The sequence below is a fragment of the Mesocricetus auratus genome, unplaced genomic scaffold (genome assembly GCF_017639785.1).
Source record: "Mesocricetus auratus isolate SY011 unplaced genomic scaffold, BCM_Maur_2.0 Super-Scaffold_100004, whole genome shotgun sequence".
NCBI lineage: Eukaryota > Metazoa > Chordata > Mammalia > Rodentia > Cricetidae > Mesocricetus > Mesocricetus auratus.
Window position 1 is genome coordinate 97,610,381 of NW_024429189.1, and position 17,199 is coordinate 97,627,579.

General features: G+C 42.3%; 1 protein-coding gene across 2 annotated transcripts in view; it reads left to right on the top strand.

Annotated features, from left to right (window-relative positions):
- The window catches only part of Atrn (attractin), a 143,235-nt gene extending 128,529 nt beyond the window's left edge, over nucleotides 1–14,706 (top strand). The window contains exons 25-29 of one of the 2 annotated variants that reach the window (XM_040744839.1): nucleotides 3,332–3,393; nucleotides 3,673–3,751; nucleotides 6,280–6,387; nucleotides 8,527–8,645; nucleotides 12,382–14,706. In XM_040744839.1, coding sequence (XP_040600773.1) covers nucleotides 3,332–3,393; nucleotides 3,673–3,751; nucleotides 6,280–6,387; nucleotides 8,527–8,645; nucleotides 12,382–12,697 — 684 coding nt within the window. In that variant the 3' untranslated portion in view covers nucleotides 12,698–14,706. 2 annotated transcript variants of the gene reach the window in all.
- The last annotated feature ends 2,493 nt before the right edge of the window (nucleotides 14,707–17,199 follow it).

The following is a 17,199-nucleotide window of genomic DNA, read 5'->3' on the forward strand; positions in this document are numbered from 1 at the left end:
GCCATCTCTCCAGCCACAGAAAGTTACTCTTAAAAAGTCAAATTTAAGCTATGCATAGTGGTGGTGCACACCTTTAATCCTAGCACTTGGAGGCAGAAGCAGGTGAATCTCTATTCAACCAAGGCCAGTCTAGTCTACATAGTAAGAAAACAAAACAAAACCCCAAATTTGTTATCTTGCATTTCTGAGTATAAGTGATAGAAAGACACAAACTCAGATTCCATGCCTCAAAATACCTTATGGTTTCTATGATAGCGTTGGAATCTGATTTACTTCTGGAGCTTGTGTGAAATTGAGTGGTCAACAGCATCACAGGGAGGGTAGGGCAGATACATTTAGGAAAACAAGATGCTGTTCATTGACCCCTGTTGTACCTTCATCACAGTGACTGCACTTTATAACAGTTTGGCTACTAAGGTGGTAGCCTGGGCCAGTTTCTTGCCCAAATGACTAGTGTACATTGAAAGCAAACACAGTATGTAGGTTCTTCTATGCCCATCATCCTTTTATGAAGTTGATCAGTGCTGCCAGGAGCAGACATGTCTCATTGTCATGTAAAGCTCTATGTTAGCAACACATTTTAAGTGCCATATTATGTAGGCCTTTGAAGTGTTCAAAGACCATCTATCTAAAATATATCTCTGTATGATCTTGAAAACATACCTAACATAACTACAAATTTGATTGTTATAGATAATTAACTATTAACCTGCATTTAATTATACATTACATTTTTAAATGAGCTATATAAGCACAATACCCTCAAAGGAGTAGAAACATACATACAATATAACAAAAATAACTTTAAATTTGTATTGCTATACCAAAATCCATACCAATGTAAAATATTTGAGGTTAATAGTTGTCTTTTTATCCTATATTCCTATATACCTCCAAATGATGACAAACATCCATAGCCCACCAAATGATCAAACCACCACCCACCTCTTCGGAATGTGGGTGTTGTGTTCCCTAAATTGCTTTCTGTTGTCTGAGGGCAATAGCATCTTTAGAGAACCCTGAGAAAATTGAGATAATGGGAAAACTAGTTATAACATTTGTTGTTCAGTTGCAGAACAGTTCCCATGCAGAGGGATTAGTATATGCATCACTTATTTTGTAGTTTTTTCTTGGTTTATTTCCTTAATGCCTGTAGCCAGGGTTTCCAGGAGGTCTTCCCTGATCACATCTGATCTCAATTAACCTTGAAGGAATCCACAGCCTTTCATTTTCTGTGGAAACAAAAGGATAACCAACCTCTTCTCCAACATAATACATTTTTTAAATCCATTTTAAAGACATCCCTAAAGTATCTAGACTGGTTTAATCCAGCAGTCCCTTTTATAATCCCATGTCTCTCAGCAGCTGTCAACATTGAAAAAAATTCAAAGTCAACACAACACCATACAGGATCCAGACTCTGCATTTCCCATCTTTACGTGGCTTTTTTTCCTTTATATTGCTTTACTCTCTCTTTAAAGACTTTATTTTTAAAACCATACTTTTTTCTATGACTGTTGGTGCCTATTTTCTTTTCTTTCCTAAGCCTATGCACATTTTTTAGCACACTATAACCTGTTTAGAGGCTTTTTTCATCTGGACCTGTCCTTACTGTGTGCCTCTAGCCTTTTCTGACTAAATGAGCCAAACCCTAAACTGTTAAGTGACTTTGCACTGGCGCTGGCTCCGCCCTGCTTAGGTCCATGAGAACGAACTTTATACTCCAAGAGCCTGGTTGCTGAGAGCTGAGTCTAACCGGGAGCTGCATACAACTGCTCCAGCTCTAGGAAGCTAGTACTCCACTTTCAGGCCATTCACTAAGCCTGATGCTCAAGTGCTCCTCTTAAAGGAGCCATATCCGGTTTTTTGTTGTTTGTTTTGTTTTACAGCTTTCTCAGGTCCTATATAGAAATTCGAGTCTTGCGTTGGACACCAAATGTAGCAGGTTTTCTTTTGGGCCACCAACCAGTTCCCAAATGACGACATGGAGACATATTATTAGTTACAAATGTGCGGCCTTATCTTAGGCTAGCTCCGTTAACTTATTTTAACCTGTTTCCCTTCATCTACATTTTATCTTGGACTTTTTACCTTTCTTTCATTCTGTATATCTTACTCTGTGTCTGGCTGGCTTTCACAGCCTCTCTCCCTCGTTCTCTCCTCTCATTCTCTTTCTCTCCTACTTATTGTCTCTGCCCACCAGCCCCACCTATCCCCCTACTGCCTAGCTATTGGCCATTCAGCGTTTTATTATAACAATGCATTGCCTTAGGCAGCAAGGTAAAATAGCAACACATCTTGTTTAATTTGTTATTATTTTATATACATGTGTGTTTCTGATGTATGTGTTGGAGGGACAGGGACCACTGGATTACAGTTCTCCACCATGGGTTCCATTTTATCTGCTGAGACAACCACTTGGAATTTCAACTGCAATTGTTTTTCTACTTAACTATCTTTTGAAACAGTTACCATCTACTTAGTAACTGTTTCATGAACAAATGCTAAACACATCTAGTCTGAAATCTAAAACTAATGCTTAAAAAGGCTCAGGTTTCCCAGGTAGGCATGATGATGTGAGCCTATAGTGTCAGCACTGGGAGGCTTGAGGTAGAATTGTGAACTCAAGAGCACTCTGAGCTTTTGATATCCTGTCTCTAATAAAATTAAATGATAGGGATTTCAAGTTTCTAGAATAGGGGTGTTCAGTTACTGAAAAAGTCTAGGCAAGTATCTCAAAAGAACTCTGAAATCTGGAACTCTCTAGTCCCAAGCATTTTATTTTGTTTTGTTTTTAAGATAGGGTCCCACTGTGTAACCCTGGCTGACCTTGAACTCACAGAGATATGCCTGCCTCTGCCTCCTGGTTTCTGGGATTAAAAGCATGTGCCACCACTACCTGGTACTCCCAAACATTTTAGATAAAGGATCTTAACTGTACCATTATCTTCCCAATAAGGTCTCTGGTCCTGTGAAGCTGGTGACATCAGGACAGTAGTAGGTGTTAGTTTAATCAATTCTGAGAAACACAATGGATATACTAATACAGCCAGTGGTTTAGAAAGCATTATGCCATAGTTTAATTTTGCAGTTTTTTGTTCCCCGTAAAATAATGTTACCTCTTTCGGTCCTTAGTATTGAAATACATTAGGAATTCTTTGTATTCTTGGTACTAGCACCTGTTAATATATAGTAAAGTTACTAAGTTAGAGACGATAACCTATTAGTTTTATGTTGTAGTCTGTAGCTGAGACCATTTTGTTTAAAAGCAACAGAGGTTGAGTTAGTGGTACAGTTTTGTAGCCTGTGTGACTGTTGTTTTCTGCCACAGATTGCCTTCTCCCAGCACAGCAATTTTATGGACCTGGTACAGTTCTTCGTGACTTTCTTCAGGTAATCCCTCTCATACTAACTGTACTTATTCTTTTGAAACAGCCCCTTAATTCCAGCTTACTTTGTACATATTCCTGCAATGCTGCATATACTCACAGTAGTGTAAATTTAATCTGAGAGAGAGAGAGAGAGAGAGAGAGAGAGAGAGAGAGAGAGAGAGAGAGAGAGAGAGAGAGACCTGGCTCTCTCTGTGGGGAAAAGTTGGGATGGTGAGGATTGTTCCTGTAGAGCCAGGCGTGGCAGTGTGGAGCTGATCCACAATATGCTCTTTCCTTGCAGCTGTTTCCTCTCTCTGCTCCTAGTGGCTGCAGTGGTTTGGAAGATCAAGCAGAGCTGCTGGGCATCCAGGAGGAGGGAGGTAAGCCCATCTAGATAAAATAACAAATCCCCGTGAAAACTTGTTTCCTTTCCTTCTTTCTAGGCAATCGCTTTTACCTGTTTAATGATTACTGATATTCATATGAGAAGCATGCTACTTCATCTACATTATATGGTTCTGCTGTATGCCATCAGTGGTTTTCAATTAGTATTGCATAAAATGTCACTGATTCTGTCACAACCACAAACTATTGCTTGATTTAACAGTTTTTTAAGAGCTTTTCATAAGAATATGAGTGAAAGGACAGGTTCACCTCCGTGAGGGAGCATTTGCCTAGCATGAAACTGAGGCCTATGGGTCTAGCCAGCATCATTCATTATGACTAAATACTAGAGTTGGTACCAACAGAAACATTACCTAGACATTTGAGCACCTCTAAATCGCAGACACTGTTGCAGGTGGTTTTACTTAGAGTAGCTACTGAAATCTGCATCTCAACACTATGAGGTAAGTATTGCCACCAGGTTCAGGGAGGTCAAGTAACTTACCCATTAACCACATAGATACTGAGAGACCTCTGCCTTCACAGCCCATGTTCCTAAACACAGTTTCCATGTGTTCCATACTATACACTTATGAATCTCATGTTCTGCAGACTGAATGAGCCAGGCAACCCACATGAGACTGTATGCTAAAAGTAAGAGCAGGAAAGCAGTTTTTTTTCTTTTTCTTTTTTTTTTTTTTTCTTTTTGGTGTTTTCCGAGACAGGGTTTCTTTGTATTGTTTTAGAGGCTGTCCTGGAACTTGCTCTATAGACCAGGCTGGCCTTGAACTCACAGAGATCCGCCTGCCTCTGCCTCCCGAGTGCTGGGATTAAAGGCATGCGCCACCAACGCCCGGCTCAGGAAAGCAGTTGGAAAGAAAACAAAATTATTTTCATGAGTTAATGAGACAGTATAGTAGAAATAACACTTTAAGTATATGAAACTAAATAAATGGACAATACAGAAAGTTATAATCAACTGGAAAACATTTGCACTATCATAAGAGAAAATACTAGAAGATGAACACCCTCTCAAGAAAGTTTTTTAAAAATATGCTTAGGTTGTGTTCAAGCAGCTAATATACTTATCGTTTATCCTTGACTTGGAGTTTCACTGTATCTCTAAACCTGACTATTCTAAATGTACAAGGTCAATCATAATTTGATCCCAGCCAGGATGCTGTTTTACATTCTTCTGTATCCCAAGCCCTGATGGGAGTTCTTTCATCTGCCTTACCTCCTGTACTCTTGGCAAAGGTTGAATATTGGGAGTTGCAGTAGGGTAGCAACTGTCGTCCTGTGACCCTGCACCTAGAGTATCAGAGAAGCCAGACTATGTTTGCTGAGTAAGTGGAGATTCTTTTCAGGCTCAGAAAGAGATCTGCTGAGAAGATTAGGTCATCAGTCAGGCCCTTTAATAACTAATGCTAGGAGGCTGGGATAGGTTATTTAGCAGCAACTCACAAAACAAAGGAAATTCCTTATATTTATGGACATTATAAGGTAGGGAGTCAGCAGATTAGTGAAGATATTGGGATATAAGGCATAGCTGGTCCCTCCAGGAGTAGCCCCTATGATTTAACAATAAGAATCTATTCCTTTGGTTTTAAGAAAAAATTAACATAAAAATTCCCTTATAGAACAGAACATCTATGTAGCCTCAGAACCCTGCCTCCTAGAAGGTGGTTTGAAGCAAGGTCAATTTGTCTTCAGTGGCATAACCTCAGAAGATCTTTCATATTATTGGTGATATAGGGATGCCCACAGTCCATATTTGAGGTGTATGCTGTAGAATCTGACCCAACACAAAAACACATTTCAAGCCATTTATGGTTGAGTAAGGTAGGAGTATAAGAAGTTCAAGGTCATCAAGTGAGTTGGAGGCCAACCTGGGCTATTCACAAAGCACATTTAAGGAAAAAAATTGAAGCCTTGATACTTTGAACTATCCTAACATATCCACCCCTTCCTAAATCCAGAGCCCTGCTTGTTCTAGTCTGTGATTCCACATTTATTTGTGTTTTCATCTTACATCCTTCTCAGGGGAGAGTAGTCTCACATCCTGTCAGCTGTGTAACAGGAAAGTAGTCTCACATCCTATCACTGTGTAATAGGACATACCTCTTTTTTTATTGTTGCCATTGCTCTGGGAATGCCTGGTTCAGATTTTGACACAATGCAAGCTAGATTGACTTTAGTAACAGAAATATGAAGAGGTAAGTTCTGTCCTTTTATACATTCATCCAGCAGACACCATAGCATAATAGCCATCATGTTTTGAGCTTATATCTCTTTCTTACTGGTAAGGATTTTTTATAAAAGTACATTAGTGTTACCACATCTAACAGAATTTAACTCTGTGCTACCTGGTGCCTAGTTATGTCCAGTTTTCTTAGCTGTCACAGAAGCAATGCTTTGCATCTGATCAGTTTGAATCAGGGAGAATGCAGCATCTGTAATAACTAGAATTCACTAGTAAAATCTCAGTACTCAGCATATTGATACATACTATATTATTCATTAGCAACTTCTTCGGGAGATGCAGCAGATGGCCAGCCGTCCCTTTGCTTCTGTAAATGTTGCCTTGGAAACAGATGAAGAGCCTCCTGATCTTATTGGGGGAAGTATAAAGGTGAGAAGTGGTTTTAAAGTCCATACAACAGCTTTTCAAAACTCAGGCCTGAGTCTGGCAAACCAGAGAGAGCAAGTGTTCTGATGCATTGCTCCTTGTTTCATTCTCTAATCCTAAAACACCAAGGTAGTGAGGTACTCTTGCTCTCATTTTCCAGTTGTTGGCTCATGTCATCAACCAGTCATGCTCAGTAGTTTGTAACATGTAAATCATGCTTGTAATTCTTTTAGTGTTCTGTGGCATAATACTTAAAAGCTATTATTTGAAAATATCTAAACTGGACTAGGTGTGGTGGCACACATTGTTAATCCCAGGGCTTAGACGGCAGAGACAGGCAGATCCCTGTGAGTTCCAGGACAGTCTGTTCTGTATATCAAGTTTCAGAACAGCCAGGAGTTTAGAGTGAGAGCCCGTCTTATAGGATGGGGGGAGCTCATTTACTATTAATTACTCCCCTCCCACACACACACTTTGGGTTTGGTTTTGTTGTTGTCGTTTGGTTTGGGGTTTTTTGTTTTATTAGTTTTTCAAGACAAGGTCTCACTATGTAGCTCTTACTATCCTGGAACTTAGTCACTATGTAGACTAAGCTGGCCTTGAATTTAGAGATCCATCAGCCTCACGAGTACTAGGATTAAAAGAATGTGCCACCACACTCAGCAAACCTCAGATTTTTTTTTTAAAACACTTACAGGGATGAGGAAATGGCTTAGTGAATAAAATGCTTGCCACACAAATACGAGAAAGAGCGTTCAGAGCCCCACAACTCAAGTAAAAGCCAGGCAGGTTTGGTGACAGTACTAAGGAGACAGAGACAGGATTCCTGGGGCAAGCTGGCTGGCTAGACTAGCTGGAATTGGCAAACTTCATGTTTAGCAATAAATCCTGCCCCAGTAAGTAAAGCAAAGACCTCCATTCTCACGTGTGCATGCACATCTGCACATGCACTGACTGCACATGCTTGTACACCATATGTCACAATGTTTAGAAGTTGTAATCTTTGTGTACTGTTGGTCAACTGTAAAATGATGTAACCACTAGAAAATGGTAGACTGGGCATGGTGGTGCATGCCTGTAATTCCAGCACTTGGAATACAGATGCAGGAGACTCATCATAAATTCAAGACCAACTGGGGCTACCAAACAAGATTTTTTGTCTCAAGAAAACAAAAACAACACAAAAATGTAATATGGGAGATTATTTTATGCCAATGTTCATGACAGCACCTTCATAATTTCCAGAAAGGGAAAGCAGTCAAGTACCTGTCAGGGGGTGCGTGGACAAGCAAAGTGTAATGTATTGCTACTAGAAATTATTTGTCCTTTACATGGAAGAAAAGTCTAATATATGCTATAACATGAATAAACCTTAAGAAATTGTGTTAAGTGAAAGACACTGTATCATTCCACTTATGCAAAGTATCAAGACTAATTAAATATATTGAGACAAAATAAAATAGTAACTGTGAGAAACTTGGAAAAGGAGACCAAAGAGCCGTTGTTTAATAAGTAGTGCAGAATTTCAGTTCTCCAGTTTTGCAACATTAAAAAAAGTCTGGAGATAAAGTAGTGAAAACACACTACCATTTTATTTTTTTATTTTTTTTTAATTATGAAGAGTTGATCAGGTAGCATGCAGGAAGTCCATAGATAGGTTCAACAGAGAGAAAATGAATCCCATTAGTAATAACAAAGCCATCTCTCAAGCCTGTAAAACTCTTTTTAAAAAATAAAGTCTGCAACAGAAGATTAATAAACTTTCCAGAGCCAAAGCACCCAATACGTGGATGAGGAATCCATTTGGTGGACTGTCTACCTTTTACAAGCTCTCAAACCCAACAGGCTCTGACTTAATGGGTAAAAGATACCTGAATAAGCTTGACCAAAACAGACAACATCTCCTTAATAATATCAAGATCTGTTTGTACCAAGTGTGCAGGACTATCTGACAGATCGCCTGACACACCCTGCCAACCCAGCCACCTACAGAGAGCCCACTGACATGGGCCCTTTCCAGGCACTCCCGTGGCTCTTTGGAATGGTGCTATAGAAACCTCTCAGCCAAAACTGGTGACCTTATAATAGCCTGACTCTGACGTGTGGGGTCAGTGAAGGTAATTCTTTGTTTTCTTCCTCCAGACTGTCCCCAAGCCCATTGCCCTGGAGCCCTGCTTTGGTAACAAAGCTGCAGTCCTCTCTGTATTTGTGAGGCTCCCTCGAGGACTGGGTGGAATCCCTCCTCCTGGTCAGTCAGGTGAGTCGATGGTAGCAGTGACAAATCCTGTTCTGTGAAGGAGCTATACCACAGACATTTCTTTCTGACAAGGAAGCTAGGTGTGGGGTACTGCACAGTAGTGCCATCTCCGGCACAGAGCTTTGGGGGGATATTCCATAGTCTCTAAACTGTTCTGAGCACTGACATTCTGTCCTGGGGTAGACGTCCAGGACCCTTCTCACAGTGCACAGCTTCCTCATGCTTCAGACCACACCTCCTTCTGCACCCGGTATTTCTGATCCCTTGGCTCTATTGCTCCCTGGTTTTAAATAAAAAACAAAACCCTTGTTCTTACCTTAAATTTAGACTTTCTCCTCCTTCATGTGCTCTTAATTATCTTTATGACCCTGGTTTCTGGCCATGTCCTCAATCTTTGGTTGCCCAAGTAGATATTTCTAGCCATACTTCACATCTTGCTTGAGGTTTTACTATGCAGTCTAAGCTGGACTAGAACTCCTTACATAGTCCAGGGTGCCCTCAAATTCAGAATCATCCTCCTACCTCAGCTTCCAGAGTACTACCCACCATGCCCAGGTTTTTACTGTTTTAAATATGAGGCATAAAGAAGTATTATAAGAACATAAAGGAGATTTTTGAAAATTATAGTTCTACTGGGCTAATACAGACCAATTTTCATTCTTTTTCCCAGCTCTATCAATTTAATTTAAATAATTACATAGGCTTTGGGACTGAGGGAAACCTAGTCTGTTTTCAAACACACTTTGCAGCCTAAGGATGACTTTGAACTCTGACCATCCTGCCTCCCCAATGCTGGGCTGTACCACCACTCCTGGTTTATGAGGTACTGAGGATCAAAGCCAGGGCCTCATGTAACTCTACTAACCAAGCTACACCCACAGCCGGATACACATTTTTATTACAAACATTTATTTTTCAGCATATTCCTAAAATATCTCTACAGGAAAAGATCTCTACTGTATCTCTACAGGATGATTTGGGGCAGGAATAGGAAGGAGCAGTTATTTTTACTATATACTTTGGGGTTTTTCTTCCTTTTTGAGTGTTGCTAAGGATCAACTATTACATATATTGCTGTATATTTTTGCTATATGCTTTGGAATTTTTCTTCCTTTTTGGGTATTGCTGAGGATCAAACCTAAATCTACCATTTATTCTTTTTGTATTATAAACATTTAGATTTTTAAAACTTACTACATATTTTACCAATGTATTTTATACTTTTCCATCAAACATGTAAATCATTAATTTATATAAACCTTGTCTTAAAGCTGGAGGCAGAGATAGGAAGATTGCTACATAGTAAGATCTAGACCAGTTGGGGCTACGAAGTGGGACCCTGTCCCAAAAGAAAAGTACTTACTTTTAACCCCAAGGCAGTATGGAATGCAGTTTTGGAGTATCTTTTTGTTTGCTTGGCTTTTTGTTTTGTTTTTTCAAGACAGAGTTTCTCTGTATTGCTTTAGAGGTTATCCTGGAACTCGCTCTGTAGACCAGGTTGGACTCGAACTCACAGAGATCCGCCTGCCTGTGCCTCCTGAGTGCTGGGCTTAAAGGCATGCACCACCAACCCCAGGCAAGACAGTTGAGTTGCCATGTGGGTGCTGGGAATTGAACCTGGGTCCGCTGGAAGAGCAGCCAGTGCTCTTAAACCTCTTGGAGTATCTTGATTATGAAATTTTGCATAGAAATGCCTGAAGCAATGTGAACATTTTAGACCACGTTCAGTTGCAGTGGTGCTAAGAGCTCAGGATTGCCTTGGCCAGAAATACCCTGAATTTAGTAGGAAAATACACTTTTATCCTTGTCCAGACCTGAACTTCTTGTCTACTTCATGAGCCCTCCAGAAGGGCCTCCAGTTCCCTGGAAGAATAGAAAGAATTGATGGTGTCCTCAGAAGGCAAGCCTTAGGTATGATGAGGTCAGGATCTACTGTCTTCATCTTCCCTTGGCATCCCCAGGCATTGAGTCCCTAAGTTAGTCTTACTGAGGACAGTTACTCTCTGATCTGGCAGTCTGGGCAGTGTCTCCTGCTACCACCCAGCTTCAGCAAACATTGGTAGGTGCTTCATAAAGTCAAGGTCTTTGATGGGCATAGAGGTGTAACAGACCTGTAGCCTTTCCTACCTCATCTTTTCACTAATGCTTCCACCCTCTGGGAATCCTCATGAAGCCCTACTTATTTCTTGAGATCTACCCCATCAGGAGGATTAAGCATGCCAGTCCTCCCAAACTTAATCCCCTTGCCTCAGTCTCTTCAAAGTCTTTTCTGGGGATCCAATCCAGGGCCTGGTACATGCTGAGCAAGTACTCTACTGCTGCCCGTTCTTCTTTTTAGTGGTACTTTCCTATGTAACCCAGGACACCTGCATATGCCTTTGCCCTAACAGTTGTCACTAGTGTGGCTTCCTCGATGTGTACCAGACACTTGTCCCTGCTTCCTCCTCCCATTACAGGCCCAATAGAGTGAGTGGATTAACGGACAGACTTACTCCTCTGCTCATTAAAGCAGCCTTGATGAGGTGCTGAATATGGGCTAGCTACTTCTTCCAGTGTTAGAATTCCAACTTCTCTACCATCTTAGTTAAGGTTTCTATTGCTGTGAGAGACACCATGACCACAGAGGTTCAGTCCATTATCATCATGATGGGACATGCAGCGTGCAGGCAGACATGGTGCTGGAGAAGGAGCTGAGAGTCCTACATCTTGTAGGCAACAGGAAATAGTCTGAGACACTGGGTGGTATATTGAGCATATATGAGCCCTCAGGGCCCACCTCCATAGTGACAGGCTTTCTCCAACGAGACCACACCTATTTCTACAAGGCCACACCTCCTAATAGTGCCACTTGTTTGGGGGTCATTTTCTTTCAAACCACCACACTTGGAATGCTGATTTCCCTGCCAAATGCCAGGTTTATTGTGTCAGTGCACAAAGAACAAGCCAGTAGAGACACCGGGATGTTTGTGAGAGTAAATGGGAAGTTCTGGTCATTGCTGTGTTCTCTGAAGCATTACAGTGATTCACTATTTGACTACAAACACAAGCTGTGTGATGTTCTTACCCAGCCCCCTTTCACACATAGGGAAACTGCAACATGGAAGGTTAAAGAACCCAGACCAGGACACTGTATGAGCACCACCCATGGTCGATATAAGACAAGTTGTGCTGAGTGGTAAGGAGGCCTAGCCCATAAAGGCACTCACCTCCAGGCCTCACAAGCCAGAGATAGATCCCCAGAGTTCACAAGGTGAAAAGAGAGAGCCAACTTCTGAAGGTTATCTTCGCATGTACAGCATGGCTAACGCACACGCACACTCACACACGTGCACGCGCGCGCACACACACACACACACACAGATCAATAAAGTGTTAGTAGCTTGTGCTGAGCCAGTGACACAGGATGAGTCACATCTCACTGTGAAGTAGTGCTGTTTTCCTTGCTGCCTTCCGGAAGCAGGCAGGAGAAGGTGCACATCCACAGTGTGTCTGCGTTTTCATTCCCTGCTTGTACCCTGAGGAGAGCACACTGCTTCTGTGCCCTGCTGTGGAGGAGAGGACAGTGAGTAGCTCAAGAACATGGCTGAAACCATTGCCTAGATGGAAAAGGGAAGATGGAATGGAAGGACTCCTATGGATACCTTTCTTTATCCTTCACCATGAGAATATAAAAGGAAATTTGAAATTATTTTTTAAGTAAGATCCTTCATAACGTGTCCCCTCTTGTGGGTTCTTCCAAGGTCTTGCTGTGGCCAGTGCCCTGGTGGACATTTCTCAACAGATGCCGATAGTATACAAAGAGAAGTCAGGAGCGGTAAGAAACCGGAAGCAGCAGCCCCCTGCACAGCCTGGAACCTGCATCTGACACTGGGCCAGGGACTCTCCCTCACAGAGGGGCATGTGGCCCAGCAAGCTGTTGCAGGAAACAGGTGCAGAGCAGAAGACTGGAAACCCTTGAAGCATCCACCTCTTGTGCATGACCATACAAGCTGTTTTGATGGTCCATCCCTCCGTGTCCAGCATCTAACCTGTTATTTTTGCATAGGAATAATTTAATTACAGGTCCAGGAATGAGCTGCTCTACTCATGGGTGGAGGAGACCAGCGTAGAACCAGTGAGAGCTGCAAGTGACGCTGAGGTCCCTAATGGAAACTTCTCTTGGGAGTCTCAACTGCAAAAGTGATGAGCTCTGTCCGAAGCTCTCCAGCATGGTCTTTCGACACTCCTCAGATGAATTGTTCTCATCTGAAGCCTGCTGTCTTTTTACAAGATGTGCTTTTACTCTCTTCCAGGAAATAGCTATTTTCTAGCTGAGAATTAATAATGGTCTGTCTCTTTAGAAGTCATATCAAAGTATAATCGATGGGGGCCTTGTTTTGTTTTGTTTTGTTTTAGAGACAGGGTCTCACTGTGTAGCCCTATCTGGCCTGGAACTCACTATGTAGATCAGGCTGGACTGAACTCACAGAGATCCACTGCTTCTGCCTCCCAAGGGCTGGGATAAAAAGCCTGCACCATCAGGCCCAGCAAAGGGGGCTATTTTAAATGTTAAGGTCAATTGTGTTAGAATGTAAACAAATGTGATAGATAATTCTCTATAGCAACTTGATAATTTTAATTCATTCTTTCCTTCTCTTTCTCTCACTCTGTCTTACACACATGCACATGTACACACACACACACACACACACACACACACACACACACTAAGTGCCTAGACTTAAAGTAGATCTAGCAATTGGAAAGTGAAGAAACCTAAGTTTTTACATGATTATATTCCTACATTCTTGTAAAATTTAAGTAACTACCATTGCAATTTGTTCTTTTTCAAAAGTCTTATTTGCAGCCAGCAAAGAATCATCATCCCAAGAAACATTTAATAGGGTCTAGCAATAGGGACTGAGTGACCGCCAGCCCCAGCCTGGTGTCATACTAAGTCTGATGCAGGTCAACCCTCTGGGTTCCTCTGCTAAGGCACCACAGAAATGTACTCCCTCATGCCATGTGCCTCTCTGAGCAGAAAAGAGCACTGAGTGTGTGACACTTGACCCTGTCTTCCTGCAGCCTGCTCTCTCTGAGCCTGTGGGTCATCTCTAGGTTGGATGGAATAAACACTACAAGGGGGATGATGCCTTGTACTAGGGGAGCATCTGCTCAAAATCTGAAAAGGGGCCTGGTTCCATCTCCCCCAAGTGGGGGTTGGCCCAGCCTCCTCCCAGACCCAGCTGGTGGCTGTGGGGAGGCAGGGAGTGCTAACAAGCATGAAAAGCACATGGAGAGAATGGAAGGGACAAGGCCCTCTTCCAAACAGAAAGTGACCACATTAAGAGGGGCAAATGGGCCTCTAGTCTGAGCCCCAGGATCCTGCCTGGACACTGCATTTCCCCACTTATGGTGCTCAGTAGTCCGGCATTATGCAGCAGCCTCACACCTCTCTTCTCCTGGTAGGTATCCTGTGATTCTGCTGTTGCCTGACTAGAATAGACCTCTAGGAAACAATGCGCAAACTTAGGAACTTGGAGAAGTTAACAGTCGAACAAAAGATGCAGCATTTCACCTTTAAATCAGTGCTGAGAGGGGAGGTATTTCTCTAAGGCCAGCACTAACCCCATTCCCACCAAGACACTCCTGGAGAGATATTTCCAAGCTGAATCATAAAACACAGATGCACAAAACACTGCTGGAAGTCTCACCTCTCAAAGCACTGCTTTTTCACATCTTTATTGAAGGACAGAAAGTTCCAGAAAAGATCCCAATCTCATTCCCTGTGCTGTTAGGAGCTCCCTACATCCCTACCAAAATCCAGCCTAGGCCTTGATCTCCATAATCACCCAAGGGAATCTCAGCCACAAAAAATAAATAAATGCATAAACAAACAAATAAATAAATAAATGAGGGGGGAAGGAAGAGGAGGAGGAGGAAAGAAAAAGAAGAGGGAAGTCCCACTGGGGTTTGTCCTACAAGGAAATTTCCCCTGCTTTGCTCAAAGGACCAAATTTCTTTGGCCAAAGAAGTTGCTTCTATGTTAGTCCCACACCTTGAAATAATATGTGCCGTGGCTCCCACCTGCCTGCTTATGTTTTTTTTTTTCCCTTAATACTGTTTATTCTTTGAAAAGGAAGAAGCAAATGGCATTTAACTCTGCTCCAGTAATGGAGAAACAGCCGACTTCACCTGGGTCTCCTGTATAGCCCACAGCAGCTCCCTTCAGGCTGGAAGCAGAAGGGAATGGCAGGGAGGAAGAGCTCAGCTCAGAGCCAGTTACCAGGAGGGAGTGGCGCTGTGACCCAGTAACTGTCGTGAGAGAGCATGTATATAAAACAGTCATGAAGACACTGACCTTGCACTTGTACATAACTATACAGTAGTGTCCAGAATGTCAGACATTCAGGGTGTACATAAAACAGAAAAGTATCATAATGTATTTTTACTAAACATTAACATTGAGTTTCACCCAAACTGTTTCTGTGCCATGTACTGGGTATCCAAGCTCTGAGAAGTTATCTTACCAGGCCCTGATCCATTGATAAGGCCACACATTGTACCACCATGCTGGTGTGTTCAGTAGCCTTGTGCCCATTAGGTAACTAAATAATGATTCAGCTCTCAGAATACCTAGGAAGAGAGCAAGCATGGTGACACGCAGCTGTGATCCTAGCATTCAGAAGATAGAGGCAGGAAGATTAAGAATTCAAACCCAGGGGCTGGAGAGACAGCTCAGTGGTTAAGAGCACTGGCTGCTCTTGCAGAGGGCGCTGGTTCAGTTCCCAACACCTACATAGTGACTCACAACCAATTGTAACTCCAATTCAAGATGATCTGATGCCCTCTTCTGGCCTCCTTGGGTGCTGCATGCATGTGGTGCATAGCAAACGTGCAGGCAAAACACCCACTACACATAAAACAAAAATAAAGAATTCAAGAAAGAGCCTGGGCTACATAGCAAGAGCCTGTCTCCAAACAAACAAACCTATGAAGAGCCAGGGAGTGAGTCTTTTTACACAGCAGTACACAAGAGAACTCAGGAAGCAAGAGTGTTTTATCACTGTTGTGCATTTCAAATGCTCCTTGTGACTTCTGGCATCTCTATGGGGTGTCCAGTCTGGTCTTGAGGTGTTCTGTTATCTGTGAACATCAGACTTTGCAAAGGGGCTCTAGGCCACTTTCTGTTGTAGCTTTGTCAAAAATTTTAATGACATTTCTGAGAACCATGTTCTTTTTATACTAAAAACTGGGAATCCCATTTGTTAATAAATAGCACCATTTCCCTACACCTCAACCTCCCGTCCCCTTCCTAGTCTTCCCTCCTACACAGTCTGGAGAGGGGTCTGAAAGGTCCAAGGAGATGTGGCAAGAGAGCAACCCGTTGCTCCTGAGCTAACCTGTAAGAAGCAAAAGGGAAGCACCAGAACACCTGGAAGGCTTGAAGTGTGAGATGGCAGGAAGCTCATTGGGGAACTGGGCGAACAAGAGCGGAGCACCCTGGGGAGGACTCGCCACAGCCTGCCTGTGCACTCCTCCGTCCCAGTGGGGTGCGCAGCGTAAGGGGCGGGCCACTTCCTGGGGGGTGGTGCTGTTTTTATGAACACCTTTGATCCTTGATGCCCTTTAACTGAACAAATACTAACTAAACACTTCTAAGCTAAACTAATATTAGGGCAGTGACTGGGGTAAAAATGCAGCTCTTTGGACACAGCTGTCACCCTAGGGGAGCTTCTTGGGGTGAGCCCTGGCTCCCTGAGGAAATCTGAAGTGTTGATCCTGGTCACACAGCCCCCAACACAGCTTTGGATTGAGTTCAGCATGGCCTCTGACTGAGCAGAGCCTCTGGAGCTAGGCACCTGCCTGCAGGGGGCCCCCCCGGGGGGGGGGACCTCCAAAGTGCAGAGAAACTGGTACCTTCTCTCCTGAAGGAAAAAACAAAAACGGAAGCGCTCTCAGACCCGGACTCTGCACAAAAACACTAGTAAAGCCTGCTGAACTAATTCGGCCTCTAGAAATGTTTTATGGTTATTTACAGTTCATTGTTTGTTTTGATCCAAGCTTAGTTTGTTAATATGTGTAATTTAGCATCTGTTGCACTTGTGTAAATATGGAGTAAGTATTGTAAACTATTTAATTGCTGGGATTGTTGGTGTTATACATACATTTAGGACTGCAATTTTTGGTATTTTTTTGTATTGTAAAATAACAGCTAATTTAATCAGGAACAAGAATTAAGGGGGGTCTGCATTTTAAATGCAAATGTGAAGCACTTGTATATAAACAAAAGTAAATACTATAATACAGAATTCCTTCTGAAATAAAAGTAGATCTGGTAAAAAAAAAACATGGCTTTTGTTCTGAGTATTTAATGCTGATTTTGTTTTATTCTGTATTTACATTTTATTCATTATATTAACAGTGAGGGAACAGAGACAGCTACACTTACCACCCCAAACAGACTGAGGAGTTCCCCTAGATTAGGGACTGCAACTCACGATTATTGACTTCAGTACTGAAAAAATTCTCAGGACTAACTGGTTTATGAAGCAGAGTTTAGTGAGGATGGTAAAGAC